At 55.2% G+C, this 26,361-nt stretch overlaps 3 protein-coding genes across 6 annotated transcripts; 2 read left to right on the forward strand and 1 right to left on the reverse strand.

The window, feature by feature from the left end:
- Positions 1 to 39: 39 nt before the first annotated feature.
- DXO (decapping exoribonuclease) lies at positions 40 to 2,644 on the reverse strand. Of its 2 annotated transcripts, XM_012503064.2 has the most exons (7): positions 2,165 to 2,644; positions 1,556 to 1,917; positions 1,149 to 1,384; positions 843 to 1,062; positions 580 to 715; positions 345 to 439; positions 44 to 254 (listed from the first exon to the last, which is right to left on the reverse strand). In XM_012503064.2, exons 2-7 carry the CDS (start codon positions 1,909 to 1,911, stop codon positions 107 to 109), a joined length of 1,191 nt encoding a protein of 396 aa, XP_012358518.1. In that variant the 5' UTR covers positions 1,912 to 1,917; positions 2,165 to 2,644; the 3' UTR covers positions 44 to 106. The 2 variants fall into 2 exon arrangements, with proteins under 2 accessions (XP_030658384.1, XP_012358518.1); XM_030802524.1 differs by lacking the exon at positions 2,165 to 2,644 and having other exon boundaries at positions 40 to 254; positions 1,483 to 1,720.
- Positions 2,217 to 10,607, forward strand: STK19 (serine/threonine kinase 19). The gene is made up of 8 exons (XM_012503066.2): positions 2,217 to 2,452; positions 2,541 to 2,747; positions 2,880 to 3,016; positions 8,075 to 8,170; positions 8,577 to 8,716; positions 9,612 to 9,709; positions 9,815 to 9,962; positions 10,165 to 10,607. Exons 1-8 carry the CDS (start codon positions 2,233 to 2,235, stop codon positions 10,208 to 10,210), a joined length of 1,092 nt encoding a protein of 363 aa, XP_012358520.2. The 5' UTR covers positions 2,217 to 2,232; the 3' UTR covers positions 10,211 to 10,607.
- Positions 10,608 to 11,183: 576 nt separating this feature from the next.
- On the forward strand, positions 11,184 to 25,411 carry LOC100596445 (complement C4-B). 3 transcript variants are annotated; one of them, XM_003272131.3, is made up of 41 exons: positions 11,184 to 11,330; positions 11,457 to 11,655; positions 11,860 to 12,061; positions 12,270 to 12,340; positions 12,419 to 12,507; positions 12,726 to 12,808; positions 12,979 to 13,075; positions 13,214 to 13,319; positions 13,417 to 13,549; positions 13,964 to 14,079; positions 14,179 to 14,358; positions 14,504 to 14,686; positions 14,819 to 15,004; positions 15,157 to 15,315; positions 15,567 to 15,693; positions 15,862 to 15,936; positions 16,197 to 16,394; positions 16,486 to 16,597; positions 16,689 to 16,759; positions 17,018 to 17,157; positions 17,271 to 17,480; positions 17,729 to 17,780; positions 17,882 to 17,971; positions 18,107 to 18,316; positions 18,496 to 18,571; positions 18,732 to 18,888; positions 18,987 to 19,103; positions 19,209 to 19,380; positions 19,609 to 19,841; positions 19,917 to 20,084; positions 20,479 to 20,538; positions 21,577 to 21,670; positions 21,768 to 21,954; positions 22,069 to 22,159; positions 22,250 to 22,324; positions 23,793 to 23,895; positions 24,061 to 24,150; positions 24,235 to 24,333; positions 24,513 to 24,596; positions 24,859 to 24,991; positions 25,135 to 25,411. In XM_003272131.3, the coding sequence occupies exons 1-41, from the start codon at positions 11,266 to 11,268 to the stop codon at positions 25,274 to 25,276; spliced, it is 5,235 nt and encodes a 1,744-aa protein (XP_003272179.1). In that variant the 5' UTR covers positions 11,184 to 11,265; the 3' UTR covers positions 25,277 to 25,411. The 3 variants fall into 3 exon arrangements, 2 of the variants coding, with proteins under 2 accessions (XP_003272179.1, XP_030658388.1); XR_004027770.1 differs by lacking the exon at positions 23,793 to 23,895 and having other exon boundaries at positions 11,217 to 11,330; positions 25,135 to 25,401; XM_030802528.1 differs by having other exon boundaries at positions 11,217 to 11,330; positions 23,793 to 24,150.
- Positions 25,412 to 26,361: the final 950 nt, after the last annotated feature.

The following is a 26,361-nucleotide window of genomic DNA, read 5'->3' on the forward strand; positions in this document are numbered from 1 at the left end:
TTGTTGGGCAGGGATGACTCAGCTAAGAAGACAGCAGGAGAACCTCTTAGAAATATGCTTTTATTATCTGCACACAGAGATATGACTGCCTCCCTCTAAAGCATTACTACTTGGGGGAGGGAGTCTTGGGGGGTGATGGGAGGTCCTGAGTCATGGCTTCCACATACCATATGGGCAGGAAGGCATAAGGTGCATCTCGGTGTACAGACACAGTGACTGGGCCGCCAGGCTCCCAAGAGAAGAGGTGAACGAGCCTGGGGGGCAGATGGAGGCATCAGTTAAGGGCCAGAGGCTGGATCCTGGGATCCGGAGGGGAGGGGGAGGAACAGAGCTGAAAGCCTCACCTGGGGTCATCCTGGACAACTGTGCTCTGGGCAAAGCTAAGGAAGGCGGCACAGAAGTTCATGCACACAGAGGGATTCCAGCCGTCACGGTCATTCTGGAGCAGGCAGAGGAGGAGGCAGAAGATTGGCAGTGGGGGTGGTGGGAGGAGAGGAAGGCAGGCTGTTGCTCTGGATGCTAGACCTGTGGTCTTGGTGTTTGGGGATACGGATGGGAGCTGCAACATCATTCCCTTACCCTGACATATTCAAACATCTTCATGGTAGGAAAGGTCTTGAGGGAAGAGACAAAACCCTCTGGGTTACGGAAGCCAGCAACAACATTCGGGACCCCTGGGAGGAATGACTGAGCCCACCATTTCAGGAGCTTGTGTCTGTCAGGAAAAGCAAGGGATCAGTGGGACCCCTCATCCACCCTCCATTCTGCCTTCACCCTCCTCCCCAAGTCTCTTTCCCAGCCTTCAAGTCTAAGCTCTCGCCCTGCCCACCCCGATCCTGAACCTGTAGAAACTCCTCCATTGGCCAGGGCTGTGCATCTCCTTGGAGGTCTTGAGCTCCACATAGCAGGTCGGGGGCTGTGTGGATGGGGCCTGGGGGTCTGTGCAGTCTACCTCCCCTGAGAAGAGCAGAGGGTGGCTTCCCAGGCGGCTGCGTAGCACAGAGCAGAAGGCCACGTTGGTGTTAACCTCCCCAGAGGGGTCTGGGGAGCTTCCAGGTTTGTCTGCACAAGGAGAGAAGCAGCAGCAGGGGTGGAGGGCTCTCAATTTCTGGGAAGGGGAAGGGGGCTATGAAGCAGGGGCAACTCACCTGCACACATGTACTGCTCAAATTTGTATCCCATGTACATAAGCTCCCGGAGGAGCGGTGGCCGAGCAAGCCTCTGGGCCTGAGCGTTTGGCGTCTCCACTTCACTCAGGTATAGTGTTCCCTGGAACCGGGAGGCTGCCAGCTGCCAGCCCTCCTGCCGCTCATACGGTGTCGTCAGCAGTTTTGTCAGGTGCCCCCGCCACGTCACTATGGCCTCTGCCAGCCAGCCTGGACCCCTGAGAGGCAGGAGTTACAGGCTGAAGGTCTGACACAAGCATTAGTGAGATGCTCCCCTCGAAGAATAGTCTTGTTTCTTCTAAGGACTGATTCTCACCCCGGCTTTGGCTCTCTAATTTTAGAGGGTAGGTACGGGTCTCCAGATACACTGCCTGTCACGCTTTGCTCACCCCTCCAACCGGCCTCGGTGTTCCAGGAGCCAGCACAGCAGGTGGTCCAGCCTTTCTTGGACCTCCTCGTCCCGGGGCTGGTATCGATCCGGGTATCCGTCTCTGAGGTCAAAGTTGGGGCCTGGACCGTTAGTGGGGGGTGGGCTATAGTAGCGCAGGGCCCGGGCATCTCCATGGTACTGGCGTTGAGCATCCAGGGAGAAGCAGCCCAGTTCCGAAGGGCGCCGGTAGAAAGGAAAGGGCCCAGAGTAGAGGGCAGGGTCTGTGGGCAAAGAAGGTGCTGGACGAGGTAGTTTGTTCCGAGGCTCAGCTACCTCTGTCTTCTCGGCTCCTCTCTTAGTCCCCCTGGGATCCATGAGGTCCTAAGGGAAGCAGGGGGACAGAGTTTCCATTTTACAGAGGAGGCCTGGAGAAGGATGACTGGTTTAGGACTAAGAGAGCCACCTGATCGCCAGGCTCTGGCCTTGAAACATTCAGGCCCCTCAGACGCCACCGCGGCCAAGCTCTCATCCTGTCTCTTTCCTTGCCCTTCACCCACCCTCCCTCCAGGTCCTCCAAATGCAGTGAGGTTAGGAAGGACGTCTGCGCTCAGATCAAGAATCCAGTTACCTCAAAGTTTCCCAACTTCCACCTCCGCAGAGCTATGACGTCATGGCAGGCACGCCAGAGGCCGAAGGATGCAAAAGTGGTTTTATGCTTTCGATGATGCAATCATTCAGCGACAGTGGCGGGCAAACCCCTCCCGGGGCGGGGGAGGTGTGAGCTTCACGAAGGAGGTTGATAACAAAGTGGCCACCGGCGCTCCTCCACGCCGCCAACGAGTCCCCGAGCGTGCGTGCCCTTGGAGGGAGCCAATCCGCGGCCGGCGTGGGGCCCGGCCCAGCGGAGGTGGTGCTGGTATCTGCGTTGCCACCGCACCTCCCAGCACTGAAGGGCCTGAGGGATGACAAGTTGACGCCCCTTTCGTCATCACCTGGTCTGGGAGGGACGCCCGGGGAGACCGTACGTCACTGCTCTGCGCCGGAAGACCCTATTTTCAGGTTCTCTTCCCTCCATTCCTACCCCTTCCCCGGTACCATAAAATCCCGGGATATGAGCCGGAAGAGGCATCACCTGGTCCCGGAGACTTTTGGAGTTAAGAGGCGGCGGAAGCGAGGGCCTATGGAGTCGGATCCTCTTCGGGGTGAGCCAGGTAACCATGGCAACCCCGGGGGCGGGGCTAAAGACCTCCGCTGGGAGGGGCCTCGCTTCCGGTAGCCGAGAGTTTTGTTAGAACCGCGTCCCCGCCCCAGTTCCCTGTCCGTGAGCCGATTTCTCTGTCCAGGGTCGGCGCGCGCGGCTGTCTCAGAGCTCATGCAGCTGTTCCCGCGAGGCCTGTTTGAGGACGCGCTGCCGCCCATCGTGCTGAGGAGCCAGGTGTACAGCCTCGTGCCTGACAGGACCGTGGCCGACCGGCAGCTGGTGAGGGGCGTCGGTACGACCGCCGGAAGCCCCTTTCCTAACTCTTGGAATTTCCTGTCACTCAGTCACTCCCCCAGCCGTTCAGCAAGCATTAGGCCTTTCAGGCGAGGGCACTGTGCCAGGCACTAGGGTGCCACAGAGACCCTGTTAAAAGGCCCGCAGGTAGTACAGGGCATTTCAAATCATGGAGGTAGAAGAACGAGGCTTTTGGGGAAACCGAGTCAAGGGGCATGGTTCGAACATACAGCACTGGGAGTGCAGTCAGACGTCAGATCATGACAGGCCTTGTACATCAGTGTTGTTTCCATCTTACAGTGAGGCGATGGGCTGGTAGAGAATATCATAGAGAGAGGGAATGGTGTATTGGAGGTAGTGGATGAGGCAGGGAGGTCAGCTAAGAAGATACTGCATCTGAGAAGTGGTGAAGGCCTAAATTAGGTCAGTGCAGTAGGGAGGGAGAGGAGAGTGAGGAAGAGGGAGGAGTCCAGGACAACTCAGACTTTCCAGATGACTGCGTGGCTGGTGGTATTAAGAGCACATTTAGTTGTTGGACTACAGATAATGTGTTTAATTTTGTACAAGTTGAGTTGATGGTGCATGTGGAGCATCCAAAGACAAAGGTATTAGACAGTTGGATATGAGACTTGGAGAGAATTCTGGGCCAGTGATAATAGAATTACAAGTCATGGAGGTGTGAATAGCAAGTGGTTAATTCTGTGGATGTGGTGAGATCCAGTAGGAAAAGTGGGTAGAGGAGTGATTTCTAACCTTTTTGTAATCTTTAGAAGGTGATAAAAGCTATGGCTATCTCTCTCCAGAAAATGCACGTATGCCACATATACATAGGGTGTATGTACAGTTAGGGGGAAATATTTTACTAATTCTCCGAGGTCCGTGGTTAAGGCCTCCAGGTTTAGAGTGGAAGTTAATAGGGTCAAATCCACAATGCTGGGAAACACCATCATTTAAGGCAGTGTTACTGAATATATGAGCTGAATTATTATGCCTGTGTCAAAATTACATGGGCTGCTTGTTAAAAAAAAAATACAGGTTCCTGGGACTCATCCAAGGTTAATGAATTATGCTCTCTTGGGGCGGGATTTGGGACTCCACATTTTTGAACTGCCTCAAGTGCTTTTTAAGTGTGCCTTAAAATTTGAGATCCATTGACATAAAGGGAAAGCAGAAGAAGAGGAATCTGTGACAGAGGCAGAGAGGGACTTGCTTGAGTTAAGAGGAACCCAGAGGCCGGCGCGGTGGCTCACACCTGTAATCTCAGCACTTTGGGAGGGCGAGGTGGGTGGATCTCTTGAGCTCATGAGTTTGATACCAGCATGGGCAACATGACAAAACCCCATCTCTACAAAAAATACAAAAATTAGCCAGGCGTAGTGGTACGCGCCTATAGAGCTAGTGGGGAGGCTGAGGTGGGAGGATTGCTTGAGCTGGGGAGGCGGAGGTTGCAGTGAGCTGAGATAGCACCACTGCACCCCACCCTGGGTGATAGAGCTAGACTTTGTCTCAAAAAAAAAAAAAAAAAAAAAAAGTAACCCAGGAAGAGGCCTACTGTGAAAGTAAAGAGATTTTTGAGAAAGTGAAGTAGTTGGCAGTATTAGAACCTGTGATTCAAGACAGTGGTCTAAGAAGAGGGAAGAGGTAAAGTAAAATATAAACTGAAATCTAGGCTGAGTGTGGTGGCTCATGCCTGTAATCCCACCACTTTGGGAGACTGAGGCAGGAGTATAGCTTGAAACCAAAAGTTTGAGACCAGCCTGGGCAACAAAGTGAGACCCCATCTTTACTAAATAACTAAGACCCTATCTCTACTAAATAAATAAAAAAAAAACACAAAAATTCTTAGCTGGGCATGGTAGTGTGCACCTATTGTTCTAGCTATTTGGGAAGTTGAGGCAGAAGGATTGCTTGAGCCCAGGAATTTGAGGCTGCAGTGAGCTATGATTGCACGACTGCACTCTAGCCTGGGTGACAGAGGGAGATCCTGTCTCTAAAAAAATGAAAACAACAACAAAAAAACCCAGAACTGAAATCTGTCCATTGGATTTAGCAGGTAGAAGGTTAATAGTGATCTTTCAAGAAAAGAGGGAAGAAAAGGAAGGCAGTCTAGCGCTCACTTTAGGTGAGCTAGTCTCCCTGACTAGGTCTCCCGTGAGGAAGCATGCCAGATGGAACCATTCCTTAAGGAGTATTTGTTGTTTTTAATGTATCAGTGTTAGCTTTTGTTTTTAAAAACCTTTAGAAGTTGCAGAATGAAAATATAAACATATATAATTTAAATGATGTTTATAAAGCAGATACCTATCTAGCCACTCTCTAGGTCAAACTATAGAACATGGCCAGTATCCCACATATATCCCTCTCTGATCAAAATGTCTCTGATCAGAATGTCCCTGGGAGGTGACTGCTATGGTCATTGTTCCCTTGGTTTTCCTTTTTTTTTTTTTTTTTTTTTGAGGTGGAGTCTCACTCTGTTGCCCAGGCTGGAGTGCAGTGGTGTGATCTCAACTCACTGCAACCTCTGCCTCCTGGGTTCAAGCAATTCTCCTGCCTCACCCTCCCGATTAGCTGGGACTACAGGCACGCGCCACCATGCCCAGCTCATTTTGGTATTTTTAGTAGAGACGGGGGTTTCATCATGTTGGCCATGATGGTCTTGATCTCCTGACCTTGTGATCTGCCCCCCTTGGCCTCCCAAAGTGCTGGGATTACAGGCATGAGCCACCGCACCAGGCCTAATTTTGTATTTTTATTTTTATTATTTATTTATTTTTTTTTTTGAGACGGAGTCTCGCTCTGTCACCCAGGCTGGAGTGCAGTGGCGCGATCTCGGCTCACTGCAAGCTCCGCCTCCAGGGTTCACGCCATTCTCCTGCCTCAGCCTCTCCGAGTAGCTGGGACTACAGGCGCCCGCCACCACGCCCGGCTAATTTTTTTGTATTTTTAGTAAAGACGGGGTTTCACCGTGGTCTCGATCTCCTGACCTCGTGATCCGCCTGCCTCGGCCTCCCAAAGTGCTGGGATTACAGGCGTGAGCCACCTCGCCTGGCCTAATTTTGTATTTTTAATAGGGATGGGGTTTCACCCTGTTGTCCAGGCTGATCTCAAACTCCTGACCTCGAATGATCTGCCGCCTCGGCCTCCCAAAGTGCTGTTTTTTTTTTTTTTTAAATTGTCTTTTTGATAATTCCACTATTACTTGTCTTTTGGGGTTTGTTTTTATTGTCTCTTTGAGTTTTGTTTCCTTATGCGCCCAGTTACTTTTGAAAATGTTCTGGGCAGATTTGCCTAGATTAATAAATGCCGTCCATGTTCCAATTACTTTTTGTTTTGAGACAGTGTCTTACCCTGTCACCAAGCTGGAGCGCAGTGGCATGATCTTGGCTCACTGCAACCTCCGCCTCCTGGGTTCAAGTGATTCTCCTGCCTCAGCCTCCCAAGTAGCTGGCATTACAGGCACCTGACACCATGCCCAGCTAATTTTTTTTTTTTTTTTTTTTGAGACGGAGTTTCGCTCTGTCGCCCAGGCTGGAGTTCAGTGGCATGATCTTGGCTCACTGCAAACTCTGCCTCCTGGGTTCACGCCATTCTCCTGCCTCAGCCTCCCGAGTAGCTGGGACTACAGGTACCCGCCACTACGCCTGGCTAATTGTCGTCTTTTTTGTATTTTTAGTAGAGACGGGGTTTCACCGTGTTAGCCAGGATGGTCTCAATCTCCTGACCTCGTGATCCGCCCGTCTCAGCCTGCCAAAGTGCTGGGATTACAGGCATGAGCCACCGCATCTGGCCTATTTTTGTATTTTTAATGGAGTCTGGGTTTCATCATGTTGGCCAGGCTGGTCTTGAACTTCTGACCTCAAGTGATCCATCCTTAGCCTCCCAAAGTGCTGGGATTACAGGCATGAGCCACCGTGCCCGGCCCCAGTTATTTTTATTTTTATTTTTTGAGATAGAGTCTCACTCTGTCACCCAGGCTGGAGTGCAGTGGCATGATCTCGGCTGACAGCAACTTTCTGGGTTCAAGCAGTTCTCCTGCCTCAGCCTCCTGAGTAGCTGGGACTACAGGCACACGTCACCACGCCCGGCTAATTTTTGTAGTTTTAGTAGAGACGGGGTTTTACCATATTGGTCAGGCTGATATTGAACTCCTGACCTCAGGTGATCCATCCTTAGCCTCCCAAAGTGCTGGGATTACAGGCTTGAGCCATCTCGCCCGGCCTACTTAGATGTTATATTAGTGGTAATTCCTGTTATCTTGTGATAACAGGAAAAATTGTTTAGTGTCTAAACAATTTTTTTTAAGAGACAGGGTCTCACTGTGTTGCCCAGTTGCAATCATAGCTTACTGTATGGGTCAAGTCTTACTCCTGGGTCAAGTGATCTTCTTGCCTCAGTCTCCCAAGTAGCTAGGACCACAGGTCTCTGCCACCACGCCTGGCTAAGTTTTTACACTTTTTGTAGAGATGGGGGGTCTCACTGTGTTGCCCAGACTGGTCTTGAACTCCTGTCCTCAACTGATCCTGCTACCTCAGCCTCCCAAAATGCTGAATTACAGGCATGAGCCACTGTACCTGGTCTTAAACAATTTTAAAATAACATTTTATCCAGCATTTTAGTTAATTTTCAACAGGTGGATTAGTTCTTGCTGTATTCTCGTAAACAGAAGTCCTGGTTTATTTTTATTTGTTTTAAACATTGAATCCCATACTCCTCCCCACCTTACCCTACCCAGAATTTAGACTGTTAATGTTTTGAAGCCAGAGCCTGCATCTTAATCACTATTTTATCTTAGTGCCTAGTCTTAGAAAATTATATTGACTCTTTGATAGACCATATATAAGGCAGGTGGATGAGAATGTGGGTAGCTAGTTGGAAAAGGCTGCTTGGTCATTTACCTGATTATCTTCTCACACAGTTTTTCCTTTACTAAGAGAAAATGCCCCAATATTGGCAAACAAAATCTCCCTGCCTGAGGGTGCCCAGAGTATAGCAGAGCATCTTACCCTGATATACCTCTTTTCACTCCCTTCTCTGTGGAGACAGAAGGAGCTTCAAGAGCAAGGGGAGATCAGAATCGTCCAGCTGGGCTTCGACTTGGATGCCCATGGAATTATCTTCACTGAGGACTACAGGACCAGAGTATGTGACTGTGTGTGTCAGGGGTGCTGGGGGCAGGGCACAGGTTGGGGGAGACAGGGAAGTTGGGAAACAGAAATAAAAACAAAAGAAAGAATTTCCCTGCCCCCACATCCCATGGAGAGGGGACAGGGCCCTGGTAAATAGTAATATGAGGGAGAGAGACAGGTGGGAAAGAGGGAGGAGTGAGGGGGTAAAGAGGGGGGAGAGGAGGGGGAGGAGAGGAGGGGGAGGAGGAGGAAGATGAGGAAGAGGGGGAGGAGGAGGAAGAGGAGGAGGAAGAAGAAGGGTATGAGAGGTGGAAGGATCTGAGCAAGAGGTAAGACAGGAAGAGAAATGCTGTCCCGGGGGTGGAGGTTGGTGGAGAGCGAGGGTGGGGACGGACCATGTCTCTCATCTCTGCTTGTAGGTCCTCAAGGCCTGTGATGGCCGACCGTATGCTGGGGCAGTGCAGAAATTTCTAGCTTCAGTACTTCCAGCCTGTGGGGACCTTAGTTTCCAGCAGGACCAAATGACACAGACCTTTGGCTTCAGGGACTCAGAAATCACGTGAGACTTGTGGAACCAACAAAGTCAGGCATCTGGCGCTTCCCTGCCTCCCTCCAGTTCCATCCAGCCTGTCCTTCTGTTTTTTTGGTGAACCTGCCAGAAAAGCTGCCAAAAAGCTGACTCTTCTTTTTAATAAAATGACCCAAGTTTGTATTCCTCCCCACAAGAGAGGAGGCCTGTCTTACCTGGGGCCTTAGAAAGAGCCCTGGAATAGAATTCAGTTCTTGGTGGCTTATCAAAAGCACACAGGGGCCTGGCAGGAACCGTAAAAGCTTGATGTTAATCATACTGGGACTAAGAGGATAGAGAATGGTAGGAGCTGGGATACCCCTAAACATTCACATTACAACAAAAAAAACCCAAAGCTAAAAAACAACTGGGCAGGCGCTAAATAAAAATCTAATTTTGAGAGGCTGTATCTGGCTCAGGCCTCCTACTTTGTAACCCATGGAATATGTGAAAGCATTTGAAAATCTATAGCACTGGTCTCACATAGGTAGACACACTCTCAAGAGAGATGTGGGAGCCATGGCACGGTCTGCCTAGGCAGTGGCAGGAGCACAGAAGACCCTGATTCCTCTCCTTGGTACTGAGACTGAATGTGTGTCAGGACACATGGTCAGGGAAGAGAAGCTATTTAAATGAACAAGTCATAGTAGCAGGAAAAGAAAGAGTGGAGGGAGGGCAGTCCAGGTAGGGGGCCTCGAACAAGCAACTGCACCAACAGAGGCAGTTGGTGCGAGCACAGAACCACCCCAGGTTGGGGTTTTGCTATCCAGTCTCTCTTGCATGATTGCCCATGTTTCTGGAGACTTGTGTAAACATTAATGGCTGAGGAGGAGAGATGGTTCTCAGAGCCCAGGCCTCATCTCTGATGGCTTCTCACTGCCCTCAGGCATCTGGTGAATGCTGGAGTCCTCACCGTCCGAGATGCTGGGAGCTGGTGGCTAGCTGTGCCTGGAGCTGGGAGATTCATCAAGTACTTTGTTAAAGGTATCCCATGTGCAGCTCAAGCCTGCAGCCCCTCACCTTTTGGTGGCTCCTCAGGCCTCTAGGCCTTATTCACCTTTCCCCTCTCCTGTGCCACTTCTCCTCTAGGGCGCCAGGCTGTCCTTGGCATGGTCCGGAAGGCAAAGTACCGGGAGCTGCTCCTATCAGAGCTCCTAGGCCGGCGGGCGCCTGTCGTGGTGCGGCTTGGCCTCACCTACCATGTGCACGACCTCATTGGGGCTCAGCTAGTGGACTGGTGAGTCTTTCCCTGGCCTCTGGCAGATGACGGAGCAATGACCCAAGGTGGGATTTCCTCCCAGCTCACGCTTAGTTTCCTAGTGAAGGCCAGTGGCTCTCATTCTTCTCTGGAACCCGGGAGCACCCCTTCCCAAGTTCTAAGTTCTCCTCACAACTTGAGCCTAGGTGTCTGGCTCCAGCCTTGTCTTTCTCCTGCACAGCATCTCTACCACTTCGGGAACCCTCCTCCGCCTGCCAGAGACATGAAGATTCTGCTCATCATTGCTCAGCTCCTCAGAGTGGGCCAGGAGGGGACTAGAAGATCTGCATGATGGTGGCTGAGACAGGGTTACCTTGGGAAGGCTTGGGAGCCAGGATGAGTGTTGGGCTCTCATGTGTGCAAAAGGTCAGATGTGACTGCTGCTGTTTGTCTAATCTCTGACCCAGTGGTGGGGTTTGAGTAATACTTCTCTGCCCTTCCATGGAAAGTGGAACCAGAAATGGCGCCAAGGCTGTGGCTGTTCCCTTTCGTGTAAAATGGTGCTGTTATTACTCTGTCTTGAAATAGGAAGGTGGGATTTCTGGGGAGGCTGGTGAAGGAGGGCAGGGTTCTTTTCTCTACGTGTCATGTTAAAATTGCCAAATAAAGTACCTCTGCCTCTGATATTTTCTGGATGTCCTTTATTTACTGTGACGTGTGTTTGGGTACCTTGTTTAAGGGTAGAGGTGAAGTCTGAGCTTTGCCTCATTCAGAGAGGAAAGGGGTTAGGGGTTCACTCTGACGTTCAGGCCATTCTCCCTGTGGAGTGGTGAGGGTGTACCTAATCTCCTAAGCCATGGAATTTCTGTTAGGGCCTAAAAAAGCAAAAGCCTAGCATAGTTCAATTTGTGTTGGAATGAAAGTAAGAGACAAGTATCTTAGAAGCCTGTCATTGTTTTGTGAGGGCCTTTAAATATCCTGTACTCGTGGACCATGTTGGGCCCTTGTACGCCCATGTATACATGAGCTTATGTGCACCTATACCCTGAAACAGATATACCTGGTAGGGGGAGGTGCTCAGGCACTGGAATGAGAGGGGTTAACAGGGAAGGACAGGGTTATTTCTGGGCCAAGATTCAGAGATTCCCCTGGAGACTCAGGTGTCGGGGTGCCCCCACAACACTGGGCCTGAGGCCAGTTGCACTTCTTGGCTGTCACGTGGTTTCCCAGCTTAGCTGGGCTGGGGGAGGAGCAAGGTCCAGAGTCAACTCTGCCCCAATCCCTAGCTTGGCCAGAAGGTAGCAGACACAGACGGATCTAACCCCTCTTGGATCCTCCAGCCATGAGGCTCCTCTGGGGGCTGATCTGGGCATCCAGCTTCTTCACCTTATCTCTGCAGAAGCCCAGGTCCTGGAGGCGGGATGCTGGGTGCTTGGATTGGGGCAGGGCTGGCAACGACCCGATTCAGGGGTGAGGGAGAGCAGGGGTGGGGGGGTCAGAGCGAAGTCTGACTGCTGATCCTTTCTTCCCCAGGTTGCTCTTGTTCTCTCCTTCTGTGGTTCATCTGGGGGTCCCCCTGTCAGTGGGGGTGCAGCTCCAGGATGTGCCCCGAGGACAGGTAGTGAAAGGATCAGTGTTCCTGAGAAACCCATCTCATAATAACGTCCCCTGCTCCCCAAAGGTGGACTTCACCCTTAGCTCAGAAAGAGACTTCGCACTCCTCAGTCTCCAGGTAACCAGACCCCATGCCCTCCTGCTGCTTGTGGGGGCCTCCCACCCTGTTCCCATCTGTCTTGTGTCTTCATCTTCCCACTGGCCTCCTCGCCTCCTGTCTTCCCACCCTGGCATTCTCCTTCCATGTTTCTCCCTTGGTCTCTGTCCTTTTTGGTCAGCTCTCTCTTGCTCTGTGACCTGCTCCCTCTCCCTCTCCTGACAGGTGCCCTTGAAAGATGCGAAGAGCTGTGGCCTCCATCAACTCCTCAGAGGCCCTGAGGTCCAGCTGGTGGCCCAGTCGCCATGGCTAAAGGACTCTCTGTCCAGAAAGACAAACATCCAGGGTATCAACCTGCTCTTCTCCTCTCGACGGGGGCACCTCTTTTTGCAGACGGACCAGCCCATTTACAACCCTGGCCAGCGGGGTGAGTCTCAGCCCCAGGGCCTCAACCTTTAACCCCCTCCAAGCCCTCTCAGGATGAGTTTGGTGCCCCCTAGTGAGATAACCTGAAAGAAAGTGCCACACAGGAGGGGTGCTTAGGAAATATTTGTCCCCTGCTCCCTCTGTGGAGTTGGACCCACTCTCCCCTTGCACATGGACCCCTGCTCACCTCTCTCCTCCTCCACTCCCAGTTCGGTACCGGGTCTTTGCTCTGGATCAAAAGATGCGCCCGAGCACTGACGCCATCACAGTCACGGTGGAGGTGAGTCCCCGACCTCTGGCCTTCCTGATCCTGGCCACTGACGTGACCTCCTGCCTGTGACCACTTCTCCCCTTGCAGAACTCTCACGGCCTCCGCGTGCAGAAGAAGGAGGTGTACATGCCCTCGTCCATCTTCCAGGATGACTTCGTGATCCCAGACATCTCAGAGTGAGCGCTCCCAATGTGGGGGCTGCCCCCAAGCTATACCAACCCAATTCCTGTTAGGCTCTCCACCTCCCACACAGAGGCACGTCCCAAGATGCCCTGACCCTCAGCCTCCTGAGCCTCTGGTTAACCCCCACAGTCCTCTTCCCAGGGAAGCAGGCTGCTGGCTCTCCGTGCCCCACTGTACAGATGAGCTGAGCCCCTTCCTTGTCCTTTCTCAGGCCAGGGACCTGGAAGATCTCAGCCCGATTCTCAGATGGCCTGGAATCCAACAGCAGCACCCAGTTTGAGGTGAAGAAATATGGTGAGAGCTAGAAACTGGAGCGACAGGCAGCTGCTTTCCTGAAGGAAGTAAGGGTGGAAGGAGAGGGAGTGGGAGCAGCTCAGGGCAGGGAGATATGGGTACCACAGCCCTTAGCAGAGGGGAGTCTTTGAGCTGGAGTCTGACCTGCCTATCCCTTCACCCTGGGTCAGTCCTTCCCAACTTTGAGGTGAAGATCACCCCTGGAAAGCCCTACATCCTGACGGTGCCAGGCCATCTTGATGAAATGCAGTTAGATATCCAGGCCAGGTAATACCTCCCTCCCCACCTCTGTCCACCAGCACCGGGTCCTGCTCCCTACTCAGTATGAATGGGCTCCTGCTTCCCTGCCCTCAGACCATTATTCCCCCCAGCCCTTGGCCCACCCTCTTCTCTCTGCCACAACAGGTACATCTATGGGAAGCCAGTGCAGGGGGTGGCATATGTGCGCTTTGGACTCCTAGATGAGGATGGTAAGAAGACTTTCTTTCGGGGGCTGGAGAGTCAGACCAAGGTAGGAAGGAGAATAGGGGCTGGGGAGGGGAAGGGGCAAGGGAGGTGAGGTGGGAGACTCAGTCTCACCCTATGTCCTGTTTCTTTCTATGCCCCAGCTGGTGAATGGACAGAGCCACATCTCCCTCTCAAAGGCGGAGTTCCAGGATGCCCTGGAGAAGCTGAATATGAGCATTACTGACCTCCAGGGGCTGCGCCTCTACGTTGCTGCAGCCATCATTGAGTCTCCAGGTGGGTGACTTTCCCTTATTGTAACCCCAGACCCTTGCCTCTGACCACTGAACTAACCCTTTTCCCTCCAGCACCAACACCACCCCACTTCTCCCACCTCATCTCAGACTCAAAACCAGGAAACATCCAGGAGACCTGGTCTGTCTCCAACTCTGTCTCTGTGACTCGTCCCTTTTCCCTGGCTGAGTTTATTTATTTATTTGCTCTTTCTGCTCATTCATTCACTTCCCCAGTGGACATGTGTTGTTCCTGTCTGTGCTGGGCCTCAGCATGCACAGACAGGAATTCGGCGGCCTGCGCCCTGGGAGCTCACTGTCTTGTGGGAGGGAACCACTCAAGCCACTCCCCACTTGTCCTCCTGGCCCTCTCTTCTTGGGCTCTGTCCCCTACCTCTCTCTGTCCTTTGTCTTGCAGGTGGGGAGATGGAGGAGGCAGAGCTCACATCCTGGTATTTTGTGTCATCTCCCTTCTCCTTGGATCTTAGCAAGACCAAGCGACACCTTGTGCCTGGAGCCCCCTTCCTGCTGCAGGTTTCTTCCAGAGGGGAAGGATGAGTAGAGAGGATGTGGTAGTTAGGAGGGCTCAGGGTCTGACCACTCTCTTTTGCCTGCCCTCCTTTACCTGCCTAGGCCTTGGTCCATGAGATGTCAGGCTCCCCAGCTTCTGGCATTCCTGTCAAAGTTTCTGCCACGGTGTCTTCTCCTGGGTCTGTTCCTGAAGTCCGGGACATTCAACAAAACACAGATGAGAGCGGCCAAGTCAGCATTTCCATCATTATCCCTCAGACCATCTCAGAACTGCAGGTCTCGGTAGGACTCCTCGGACCCCTGGGAGATGGTAGGGAAAGGGGAGGAGGGTGAGCTGGGGTCCCAAGGATCCATGGCCTGACTTGGGGGGAAGGTGGGGTACCTGGCTCTGAGCTACTACCCTATTCGCACCTGACCCCCTCTCCAGGTATCTGCAGGCTCCCCCCATCCAGCAATAGCCAGGCTCACTGTGGCAGCCCCACCTTCAGGAGGCCCCGGGTTTCTGTCTATTGAGCGGCCGGATTCTCGACCTCCTCGTGTTGGGGACACTCTGAACCTGAACTTGCGAGCCGTGGGCAGTGGGGCCACCTTTTCTCATTACTACTACATGGTGTGCATGAGCTGGGGAGTCAGGGAGGGCTGGGGTGCAGGGAAGAGCCCTCTGGATGGGGCTGGGGGGGTTCAAGGCTGGGGCTGTCCCATGAAGAGGCAACCACTCTTGTCCCTCCCCTTCTTGGCCCAGATCCTATCCCGAGGGCAGATCGTGTTCATGAATCGAGAGCCCAAGAGGACCCTGACCTCGGTCTCGGTGTTTGTGGACCATCACCTGGCACCCTCCTTCTACTTTGTGGCCTTCTACTACCATGGAGACCACCCAGTGGCCAACTCCCTGCGAGTGGATGTCCAGGCTGGGGCCTGCGAGGGCAAGGTGACCGGGGTCAGGAGAGATGGCACTTGTGCTGAGGGGGTTGAGGACAGGGTGATTGCCAACAGGGCATGGATTTAGCTTGGGGGCAGTGAGGATACCGGGACTGAAGGAAGCTCTCCCACTCTGACCACCCCGCCTCCCGCCCCTGCCAGCTGGAGCTCAGCGTGGACGGTGCCAAGCAGTACCGGAACGGGGAGTCCGTGAAGCTCCACTTAGAAAGCGACTCCCTAGCCCTGGTGGCGCTGGGAGCCTTGGACACAGCTCTGTATGCTGCAGGCAGCAAGTCCCACAAGCCCCTCAACATGGGCAAGGTTTGTCCAGACCCTCTCCTCAGCCCTCTCACCCCTCCATGGCTCATCCCCCTGCTTCCCTGAGCCCTGGGCACAGCCCCTGGATCCCACTGAGGCTCCCCACAGACTCTTCCCCACTTGGCCCTGTGGTCTCCATCTCCTGGCTCTGTATCCTTTCCTGTCCCCCCATGCGCTGCCCTCTCACCTGTGCCGAGTGCTCAGTCCTGCCCCTCAGCCACGCTTGGCTCCTAGCATTCCTGCCTTTCTTGCAGGTCTTTGAAGTTATGAACAGCTATGACCTCGGCTGTGGTCCTGGGGGTGGGGACAGTGCCCTTCAGGTGTTCCAGGCAGCGGGCCTGGCCTTTTCTGATGGAGACCAATGGACCTTATCCAGAAAGAGTGAGAATAGAGAAGGAAGGGGAGTGGGTGGTGGGAAGATAAGGAAGGAGGCAGGGCATGAGGGGGCCAGGTAGGAAGAGTCGGGGCGGGAAGGGCTGGGCAGGGGAATGGGAGGAGGGGAGGAGGCCGAGTGCCTGACGGCTGGACTGCAGCCTTTCTCTCTACCAGGACTAAGCTGTGCCAAGGAGAAGACAACCCGGAAAAAGAGAAACGTGAACTTCCAAAAGGCGATTAATGAGAAATGTGAGTTGCGGGTGCCTAGGCAGTAGCTTGGGCTCTCCACCTGGGATCTGGGTTGGGGGTCTGCCTCTCTGCCCCTTGGCTCTTGCTGAACCAGTGTGTGGTATTTGGGGCCAGAGATCCGAATTCCGGGATTACAAGTGGAAGGGTCGGCAGCTCTCTCCACCAGCCTCTCTTATGTTGCTGGTCTCAAGGGGTCGGGGCGGGGGCTGAGGTGTATGTCTTTTTTGTCCTCTCATGCTCACCCCCATCTGGCCCTGCAGTGGGTCAGTATGCTTCCCCAATAGCCAAGCGCTGCTGCCAGGATGGGGCGACACGTCTGCCCATGATGCGTTCCTGCGAGCAGCGGGCAGCTCGCGTGCAGCAGCCAGACTGCCGGGAGCCCTTTCTGTCCTGCTGCCAATTTGCTGAGGGTCTGCGCAAGAAGAGCAGGGACAGGGGCCAGGCGGGCCTCCAACGAGGTGAGAGGCTGGGTGGGGCTAGGGCACAGGTGGCGGTGCTTGGAAAGGCAGAACGGCCCCCTCCTCACTCCCGTCCACCGTGGTCCCCCAGCCCTGGAGATCCTGCAGGAGGAGGACCTGATTGATGAGGATGACATTCCCGTGCGTAGCTTCTTCCCGGAGAACTGGCTCTGGAGAGTGGAAACAGTGGACCGTTTTCAAATGTGAGAGTGTTTGTCGGCCCAGCCTTGTCTTTGCGCTGTGTCTGGGGGCCAGCCAGGGTATGACGGGCCTTCTCTGCCTTTCCCTACACAGATTGACACTGTGGCTCCCCGACTCTCTGACCACGTGGGAGATCCATGGCCTGAGCCTGTCCAAAACCAAAGGTGAGGTCACCCTGTCTGGGCCTCAGGTGAACCCGCTTCCATTTCCCTGTACCCCAGCTCCCTGTTCCCTTTGCTTTTAGTGTAGGAAGAGGGTCCAGTGATCTGGGGAGGTCTGTGCCAGCGTGCAGCTGGCGTGGGCCAGAGGGCAGAGGCAGACTGAGACAGAGCTGGGTCACCCCCACCCCTCCCTCCTGTGGCCCTGAAGCTTTGATGGCCCCTCTGATCTCTGCCCCTCCGCCCACGCTTCCCTTCCCTCAGGCCTATGTGTGGCCACCCCAGTCCAGCTCCGGGTGTTCCGCGAGTTCCACCTGCACCTCCGCCTGCCCATGTCTGTCCGCCGCTTTGAGCAGCTGGAGCTGCGGCCTGTCCTTTATAACTACTTGGATAAAAACCTGACTGTGAGGCCCTGTGGGAGCCTGAGCATACAGGAGTTGGGGGAGCCAGGGCCCAGTGAGGGGTGGGGAGCCTAACCGGGCCAGGACTCTGGCCATCCTCGTTTTCCTGCCCTCAGGTGAGCGTCCACGTGTCCCCAGTGGAGGGGCTGTGCCTGGCCGGGGGTGGAGGGCTGGCCCAGCAGGTGCTGGTGCCTGCGGGCTCTGCCCGGCCTGTTGCCTTCTCTGTGGTGCCCACGGCAGCTGCCGCTGTGTCCCTGAAGGTGGTGGCTCGAGGGTCCTTCGAATTCCCTGTGGGAGATGCAGTGTCCAAGGTTCTGCAGATTGAGGTGAATGGAGCACCCCTGAATATAAGTCCCCGGGCCCCCAGCTTTGTCCTCCACCCTCAGCACTCTCTCTGGTGGCCAGGCCAGGGGCCCAACACCCAAACCAATGCCTTGGTCTGTTCACATCTTCTACAATTCTGATCCAACTCTGTCCCTGGAGTTGAAACTCAAAGTCCTGGGGGAGCCTGCGCTGGCAGGGCAGCCAGCTGGTAGTCCTGTGTGAGCTCACAACCATGTTTTCCCTGAGACAGAAGGAAGGGGCCATCCATACAGAGGAGCTGGTCTACGAACTCAACCCCCTGGGTGAGTGACCCTCTACCTCCAGCCATTGGTCTCCTAAGTGGGTACAGGTGGTGGGGGATGTGGCCAGCAGGACAGGCTGCCAACTTCCCCCATTTCCCCAGACCACCGAGGCCGGACCTTGGAAATTCCTGGCAACTCTGATCCCAACATGATCCCTGATGGGGACTTCAACAGCTACGTCAGGGTTACAGGTGGGAGTGCCCTTTAGTCCCTTCCCAGTGGCCACCTTCAGATTCATGTGAGACCTGTGGGTCCCTACTTGGTCCCACTCCCCGTGAGCCTCTGAGGCAGGGTCCTCAGACCTCCACCCTCTCCCTCCCATGTAGCCTCAGATCCATTGGACACTTTAGGCTCTGAGGGGGCCTTGTCACCAGGAGGCGTGGCCTCCCTCTTGAGACTTCCTCAAGGCTGTGGGGAGCAAACCATGGTCTACTTGGCTCCGACACTGGCTGCTTCCCGCTACCTGGACAAGACAGAGCAGTGGAGCACACTGCCTCCCGAGACCAAGGACCACGCTGTGGATCTGATCCAGAAAGGTTCTGGGTGCAGGGGCAAGCAGGAGGGGGGCCAGGAAAGGACAGTTACTAGAAGATGGACAGCCCAGGAGGCTACAGAGGGAAAGAAAGGGGGCCCCTGATGGGGATGGGGAGCATGGCCTTGGGCTCAAACAGCAGAAGGGTGAGTGTCACCTGAGCGGCCACCTTTCCTCTCCAAGGCTACATGCGGATCCAGCAGTTTCGGAAGGCGGATGGTTCCTATGCGGCTTGGTTGTCACGGGCCAGCAGCACCTGGTGAGGTTGGGAGAGGGGTTCCAGGGCTCTGAGGGGGTCAGGGCTGGGGCAGGGGCGGGACAGAGCTGGTACAATGGGAGGGTAAATAACCAGGCACCTGGGGGTGTGGGCATAACGATAAGCAAGTCCTTATCCCCAACCCTCCTTTCCTCCCGTCCAGGCTCACAGCCTTTGTGTTGAAGGTTCTGAGTTTGGCCCAAGAGCAGGTAGGAGGCTCGCCTGAGAAACTGCAGGAGACGTCTAACTGGCTTCTGTCCCAGCAGCAGGCTGATGGCTCGTTCCAGGACCTCTCTCCAGTGATACACAGGGGCATGCAGGTGCGGGCATGCTGGGGCTGGCCCAAGGAGCGCCTGTTGGAGGACTCTCTTTGCCCCTTCCCCCTCCTGTTTGACATCTTCTTTTCTCCCCTCACTAGGGGGGTTTGGTGGGCAATGATGAGACTGTGGCACTCACAGCCTTTGTGACCATCGCCCTTCATCATGGGCTGGCCGTCTTCCAGGATGAGGGTGCAGAGCAATTGAAGCAGAGAGTGGTAAGTTCAGTGGCGTTGCTGCCCTTTGCTGGCCCCCAGCTCTCCCCCTTTTTCCTCAGGAACCCAGGGGTCCAGGCCCCAGACCCTCCTCCCGTTTTCTTCCAGGAAGCCTCCATCTCAAAGGCAAACTCATTTTTGGGGGAGAAAGCAAGTGCTGGGCTCCTGGGTGCCCACGCAGCCGCCATCACGGCCTATGCCCTGACACTGACCAAGGCCCCTGCAGACCTGCGGGGTATTGCCCACAACAACCTCATGGCAATGGCCCAGGAGACTGGAGGTAAGGGGTGAGGGGCTCCTGGCAGTGAGCCTGAGGCCCAGGGGACCTTAGGATCCCTGAGTGTGCCCAGAGGGAGAGGCTGGATGAAGACTCAGAGGAGGAATGAAGGTATAAGGAGGGGTGGATTGGGGGAGAATCAGGAGAGCCCAGCAGCGGGTGGCTAAGGGCCAGGGGACCAGGCTCTTCTCCCTGCCTTCCTGTTTACTCGTGGTCTCCCTTCACTTCCAGATAACCTGTACTGGGGCTCAATCACTGGTTCTCAGAGCAATGCCGTGTCGCCCACCCCAGCTCCTCGCAACCCATCTGACCCCATGCCCCAGGCCCCAGCCCTGTGGATTGAAACCACAGCCTACGCCCTGCTGCACCTCCTGCTTCACGAGGGCAAAGCAGAGATGGCAGACCAGGCTGCGGCCTGGCTCACCCATCAGGGCAGCTTCCAAGGGGGATTCCGCAGTACCCAAGTAGGGGCCGCACCCGGGCTCTGGGGGTGGGTAGTCCTGAGACCAAGGGCTTGAGTCCTGGCTTAACCTCCCTAGGACACGGTGATTGCCCTGGATGCCCTGTCTGCCTACTGGATTGCCTCCCACACCACTGAGGAGAGGGGACTCAATGTGACTCTCAGCTCCACAGGCCGGAATGGGTTCAAGTCCCATGCGCTGCAGCTGAACAACCGCCAGATCCGTGGCCTCGAGGAGGAGCTGCAGGTGAACCACTCCCTGGTGAACCACTCCCTCGCCTGGGTAGCCAGGACACCTGGGCCTCGTGGCCAGGCCAGAAGCTGTCCCCACCCTCCCACCAGTGGAATCCCTGCAGCACTTCTTCCTGGGGTCTTTGGGGGAAGACTGACTTCCTGGCTGTGTGACCTGGAGCTCTGAGCTTCAGTTTTCTCACTTGTAGAGTAACATATGCAGAGTTCACCCTACAGGGTTATTAGAAGGCCGAAGTGAGATAATTCACATGCTGGTGTAAACTTTGTGGAAATGTGAGGTGGGGAGAGGAAGTGGGGCTGTTTTGAGGAAGGAGATAAGTTATTGGAGCCGCAAAAACAGGTTTGCTTGTGCCCTTCTAACATCGCCTTCCCTTTTCTGTTGCTGAAAGTTTTCCTTGGGCAGCAAGATCAATGTGAAGGTGGGAGGAAACAGCAAAGGAACCCTGAAGGTGAGGGCCAGGGAAGGGGCGGGGCCAGGCACTGGCGTAGGAGAGGGTGTGGAGTGAGAGGCCTGTGGGCAGAGGCGCATGGTCCGGGGAAGGAGGCAGACACCTCAGGGTTGGTGTCCCGTGCTTCCGTCCTGGGTGTTTTCCCCCTGCTTGCTCTCCCCATCTCTGGGTACCTGTTGTTTCCTTTACCCGCCTCAGTGCTGATGGCTCCGAATCCCACTCCTCAGCCCAGGCCTCTTCCCTAAACCATGGGCCCCACTCTTCCCACTCCCACAGAACCTCAGACGAGGCATGTCCCAAAGCCCTTCTTCATTCTGTGTTTCTTGTCTGGCTGATGGGAGCCCCTCCCAGCCAGGAGCCCGGCCACTACTCTAGAGGCCGTGTTAGTGGCCCCTCTCCCAAGCCTGTCCTTATGTCCCTAGTGACTCCTCCTCTGCTCCCCTGCTGCCTGTGGCCCTTGGTGCTGCATCCTAGATTCTGTGCTAAGACGGCCTTCTCCCTACCTGGAACTTCTCTCTACCTCCTGTCTCCCCTGTCTGATCCACTGTCCACACAGCAGTGACACTGACCTTCCAAAAGCCCCAGCCAGATCAGCCTTGGGGAAAAGTCACTCCCCGCTGCCCATGGCTCAGATGGCTGGGCCTCTGCCCACCTCTCCGGCCAGACAGATCTCCTTGTCTACACAGATCCCCTTGCCTTTCCTGTCCTTCCCTGCTTCTTGGCCCACAGGACAAGCTCTTTCTCCTCCTTCAAGCCTTGGCCAGAAGCCTTTCCTGAGCTTTTCAGTCCAGCCTCTTCCCAGCACAGTCTAGAGTGTTGGCCTCTGGGGGCAGGCCCCTGCTTCTTTACCTCTCTGTCTCACCCGGCACCTGTGGCGAATGTGGTGCCACTCGTGTGTGTGGACTGTGCAATGACGGGGATGAAAAGGGGCTGAAGGCCTCAAATCCCGTAGCCTGGGGAGATGCCCTTAGGTATGGCACCAGAGAGGTCTGTGGCCTCACATGTCCTGCATCCTCTCCCTGCCCCTTGCTGAGCCAGGTCCTTCGTATCTACAATGTCCTGGACATGAAGAACACGACCTGCCAGGACCTGCAGATAGAAGTGACAGTCAAAGGCCATGTCGAGTACACGAGTGAGTGTGGGGGTTGGGAGGCCTTGGGGCCCGGCAGGGGCTGGCGCAGGGAGCCGGGTGGCCATCCCAGCCCTCCTCACAATGCTTCCCTGTGCAGTGGAAGCAAACGAAGACTATGAGGACTATGAGTACGATGAGCTTCCAGCCAAGGACGACCCAGATGCCCCTCTGCAGCCCGTGACACCCCTGCAGCTGTTTGAGGGTCGGAGGAACCGCCGCAGGAGGGAGGCGCCCAAGGTGGTGGAGGAGCAGGAGTCCAGGGTGCACTACACCGTGTGCATCTGGTGGGCGCCGGGAGCTGCCCTAGGCCAGGGGAGGAAGGGCAGGACCCAGGCTGGGGCTGGGCTTCTGGAGCCCGCGCAGGCAGAACCTGGACAACAGCTCACATGTCTCCGCAGGCGGAACGGCAAGGTGGAGCTGTCTGGCATGGCCATTGCGGACATCACCCTCCTGAGTGGATTCCATGCCCTGCGTGCTGACCTGGAGAAGGTGCGGTCAGCCACCCAGGGCAACCCCCTCTGTCCCAGGTACTGAGCCCTGTCATGTGCAGGGCCTGTGACCAACTCCCCTTTTCCACAGCTGACTTCCCTCTCTGACCGTTACGTGAGTCACTTTGAGACCGAGGGGCCCCATGTCTTGCTGTATTTTGACTCGGTGAGTGGGGAGAGATGACACAGGAAGAGACTTGATGGCACCGGGTTTACTGAGTATGCGTTAGGAGGTTTCTCAGGAAACAGCTGTGTCAGCGGCCGGTGCTGTTGAGAACTTGTGATGTCATCAGAGAGAAGGACAAGAATGTGAGCCCGTGAGACACAGCAGAGTAAGGGGCAGAACTGCAGGCGGCAGGGACCAATGCCAGTCAGTGGGGACCCTCGGGGCTTGAGAGGGAGCCTTTCGTAAAGCTGGTTTTATTCAGCTTGAGGGGCTGCCTTTGTTTTTTTGTTGAACTTCCTATCTTCTTTTAATATTAAAGTGTATTTTCTTTTACAAAGTGATGGTGGCCATAGATGATAATTGTATTTGTCTTTTCACGACCTTATTAGGCTAAAATAGTTATCAACCCTCTTACGGCCCTCATAACATTTTTATTTATTTATTTAGTAAAGACAGGGTCTCGCTCTGTTGCCCAAGCTGGTCTTGAACTCCTGGCCTCAAGCAATCCTCTGGCCTAGGCCTTTTAAAGTACCGGATTTACAGGCCAGAGCCACCATGCCCGGCCTTCAAAAAATTTTTTTGAACATTTACTGTAACTTCTGGGAGAAAATGTGAGAAAGATGTGGTGGCTTTCATTAGCCAGCTGTTTGTAGGTCAGGGAGACCCCTACCCAGTGTGTGCAGAGGGGCCAGCCCCCATCAGCTGGGGAAGCCTGGCTGACACATCTGGGTTGAACACAATGGAAAACACAGAGCCAGTGAGATTCCCGGATAGGGAGCTGACAGTGCAGCAGCCACACTGGCACTGGACTGGGCCCACATGGGCACGAGGAGGAGTCAGGCCTGGGACCTGAGTCGGGGGGTCAGGCAGGATGACAGAACCTGCAGTTAGGTTGTGGCAAATAAAGGAGGACCCAGTTGTATCCATGACAAAGATGAGGTTGTGAGGAGGGCGAGTGGGTTTGGGGGCAGGCAGAGTGCCTTGGAGAACTTACAGGTCCTGCCAAAATCCTAATGCAAGGATGGAGCTGCAAGTTCAGTTTGGGAATCATCAGCCTGGATTGGTTTGGTGGAAGCCAGGGAGCGGTTGAGACCCCCACAGGGGAGCACTGAGGAAGGAAGTTCCGAAGGAGGGAACGTAAGAAATGACCAGGTCAGAGCCAAGGGTGGTCCAGAAGCTAACCCTTAGCTTAGGGACAGTTTCACAGAGAACATGTCCATGATGCAAGACTCTGCCGAGGGCCTGGGGCAGTGAAGACTGGGGCAAGGTCACCCTCTGGGAAGTGAAGTCACCAGAGACCTTGCGGAGCAGCTTTCAGAGTTCTCTGAGTAAGAAGGTAACAGAATGTGAAGGACGCTGGAGAGAAGGCCAACAGGAACCAAACAAAAACAGGCCAAGGAAACCCAGTACAGAGGGCTGCAGGGCCCAGGGAGTGGGTCCCTCATCTCTCCTCCCCACGCTTGGCCAGGTCCCCACCTCCCAGGAGTGCGTGGGCTTTGAGGCTGTGCAGGAAGTGCCGGTGGGGCTGGTGCAGCCGGCCAGTGCAACCCTGTATGACTACTACAACCCTGGTGAGCACTGCAGGACACCCTGGAATTCAGGAGAGCTTTGGCATGGTGACCTCCTATGGGACGGTGGACACTGGGGTAGTGAGGGGGGCAGAGAGCCCTGGGGCTCCCTGGGACTGAGGAGGCAGAATGGAGGGGCCTGTGCCCTAACTCCTCTCTGTTCTCCAGAGCGCAGATGTTCTGTGTTTTACGGGGCACCAAGTAAGAGCAGACTCCTGGCCACCTTGTGTTCTGCTGAAGTCTGCCAGTGTGCTGAGGGTGAGACTGAGGGCCTGGGGTGGGGCAGTGGAGGCGGGATGGCCGGACGCCCCCCGCACTGTCTGATGGGGCCCCCAACTTCAGGGAAGTGCCCTCGCCAGCGTCGCGCCCTGGAGCGGGGTCTGCAGGATGAGGATGGCTACAGGATGAAGTTTGCCTGCTACTACCCCCGTGTGGAGTACGGTCAGTCTTCCCACCAAGGCCCTGGCCTGACCCTCCCTCGGGGGCCGGCTGTTTTGGTCTCTCTGGGTGTAGTCTGCTCCTCTTACAGGTCATGCACGCAGCCTGTTTGCTCTGACACCAACTTCCTGCCCTCTTAGCCTCAAAGTAACTCACCTTTCCCCCTTCTCCCAACCTCTTAGGCTTCCAGGTTAAGGTTCTCCGAGAAGACAGCAGAGCTGCTTTCCGCCTCTTTGAGACCAAGATCACCCAAGTCCTGCACTTCAGTATGAAGCGAACCGGAGAGGCGGGCAGGGCTGGGGGGAGACAGGGAGGCTGAGGTGTGGCCGAGGACCTGACCATCTGGAAGTGTGAAAATCCCCTCGGCCTGTCAGAAGCCTTGGGCTTGGCCATAAATAGGGAGGCAGTGGCACCTCTCCATGGGGATGGCGAAGGTGGAATGAGAGGATCTACACAGAGCCCCCAGCCTGAGCTCACCCTGCACCTACTCTTCCCCTCTGACCACTTTTGCGCACGTCATCCCCGCAGCCAAGGATGTCAAGGCCACTGCTAATCAGATGCGCAACTTCCTGGTTCGAGCCTCTTGCCGCCTTCGCTTGGAACCTGGGAAAGAATATTTGATCATGGGTCTGGATGGGGCCACCTATGACCTCGAAGGACAGTGAGTCATCTGGTCCCCCCAGTCTCTTGCCCTCCCCATGCCTCGCCACCTAGGCCTTGCCCCTCAGAAGCCGGATGCCTGTGCTCTCCGTTCCCACCTGCCATCCTCCCGAGCCCTGCTGACTGCCCCTTTGCCCCCTGCAGCCCCCAGTACCTGCTGGACTCGAATAGCTGGATCGAGGAGATGCCCTCTGAACGCCTGTGCCGGAGCACCCGCCAGCGGGCAGCCTGCACCCAGCTCAACGACTTCCTCCAGGAGTATGGCACTCAGGGGTGCCAGGTGTGAGGGCTGCCCTCCCACCTCCCCCGGGAGGAACCTGAGCCTGGGAACCATGAAGCTGGAAGCACCGCTGTGTCCGCTTTCCTGAACACAGCCTGCACCAGGGCATATTAAAGGCTTTTGGCAGCAAAGTGTCAGTGTGTGTTGCTAGGGCTGAGAGCAGTGCCCCTGCCCGATCCAGTTCTGGGCACGCCAGATTGACATAACCTTAGACTCTCTGAGCCCTGATGACCCTTGGGCTGTCCAGCTCTGCTAGACCCTCCCAGATGACCCGCTAGGAGTCTAGTGCTTCACAGGACCACCCCGAGCAGAACTGGGACCCAAGAGCCTGCACCCCAAGGACCAGAGTCCATGCCAAGACCACCCTTCAGCTTCCAAGGCCCTCCACTGCCCGGCTGTCGCCAGTCACCACGGCCTCAGACAGGGCTTGTGCTCAACTGACACCTCTGACACAGCTCTTCTGCCTCATGAGCTGTTGTCCAGCCACACCTCCCCGACTCTGTCCTCGTGCTGCTGGCAGTTCTGAGGTCTGTGGATTTTAGCTGAGTTCCGGGGTGTTGAAAGCCTGCTGATACTTGGTTCTGTTATCAGTGGCATGAGGTGACTTTCCCGGAGTTGTGCAATCCTCAGGTCCTGTAGTGTCTTCTTCCAGTTTCAGACAAGCCAAATGTCTGACTTTGGTGTGTCTGTGAATCCTCTGAGGAAGCCGCTGTTCTCCTGGGGTCTACCTTCCCCACCCCGTCTGCCTAGCTTTTCCCCATTTAGTGGCACACCTGGGGTCTTCAGAGATGACTCCGAAATCTGTCCAAAGAGGTTTGCTGAGATCAGTTTTTATAGAGGTCATGACAGTTCAGCAGCCTGCCATCCAGTCATTCGACAGAAATTCAGGAAACTTTCACTTCGTGCCATGCCCTGTGCCAGGTGCCAGAGATACAGCTACTCACTCCAGGGCTCATCACTGGGGAGACAGATAAGAGGACGGGCAGTCACCACCCTCTGTGAAAGATGTGATGTCAGGGAGCAGTGTGGTCCTGTGCGGCATCTAACCCAGTCAGGGGCATTGCTAGGCAGGGACAGGGAAGGCTTCCTGG

Source organism: Nomascus leucogenys, chromosome 22a, assembly GCF_006542625.1.
Source record: "Nomascus leucogenys isolate Asia chromosome 22a, Asia_NLE_v1, whole genome shotgun sequence".
In the NCBI taxonomy this organism is placed as follows: domain Eukaryota; kingdom Metazoa; phylum Chordata; class Mammalia; order Primates; family Hylobatidae; genus Nomascus; species Nomascus leucogenys.

Coding starts and splice junctions, on each gene's coding strand:
- DXO (XM_012503064.2), bottom strand. CDS start 1,911: ATGGATCCCAGGGGGACTAAGAGAGGAGCCGAGAAGACAGAGGTAGCT. Junction 1,385..1,555: donor CACCGAGGCCGGTTGGAGGG/GTGAGCAAAGCG, acceptor CCTGCCTCTCAG/GGGTCCAGGCTGGCTGGCAG. Junction 1,063..1,148: donor TGAGCAGTACATGTGTGCAG/GTGAGTTGCCCC, acceptor CTCCTTGTGCAG/ACAAACCTGGAAGCTCCCCA.
- LOC100596445 (XM_030802528.1), top strand. CDS start 11,266: ATGAGGCTCCTCTGGGGGCTGATCTGGGCATCCAGCTTCTTCACCTTA. Junction 16,760..17,017: donor GAGCCTGTCCAAAACCAAAG/GTGAGGTCACCC, acceptor CCCTTCCCTCAG/GCCTATGTGTGGCCACCCCA. Junction 24,992..25,134: donor ACCTATGACCTCGAAGGACA/GTGAGTCATCTG, acceptor TGCCCCCTGCAG/CCCCCAGTACCTGCTGGACT.
- STK19 (XM_012503066.2), top strand. CDS start 2,233: ATGCAAAAGTGGTTTTATGCTTTCGATGATGCAATCATTCAGCGACAG. Junction 3,017..8,074: donor CCGTGGCCGACCGGCAGCTG/GTGAGGGGCGTC, acceptor CTGTGGAGACAG/AAGGAGCTTCAAGAGCAAGG. Junction 9,963..10,164: donor GGGGCTCAGCTAGTGGACTG/GTGAGTCTTTCC, acceptor TCTCCTGCACAG/CATCTCTACCACTTCGGGAA.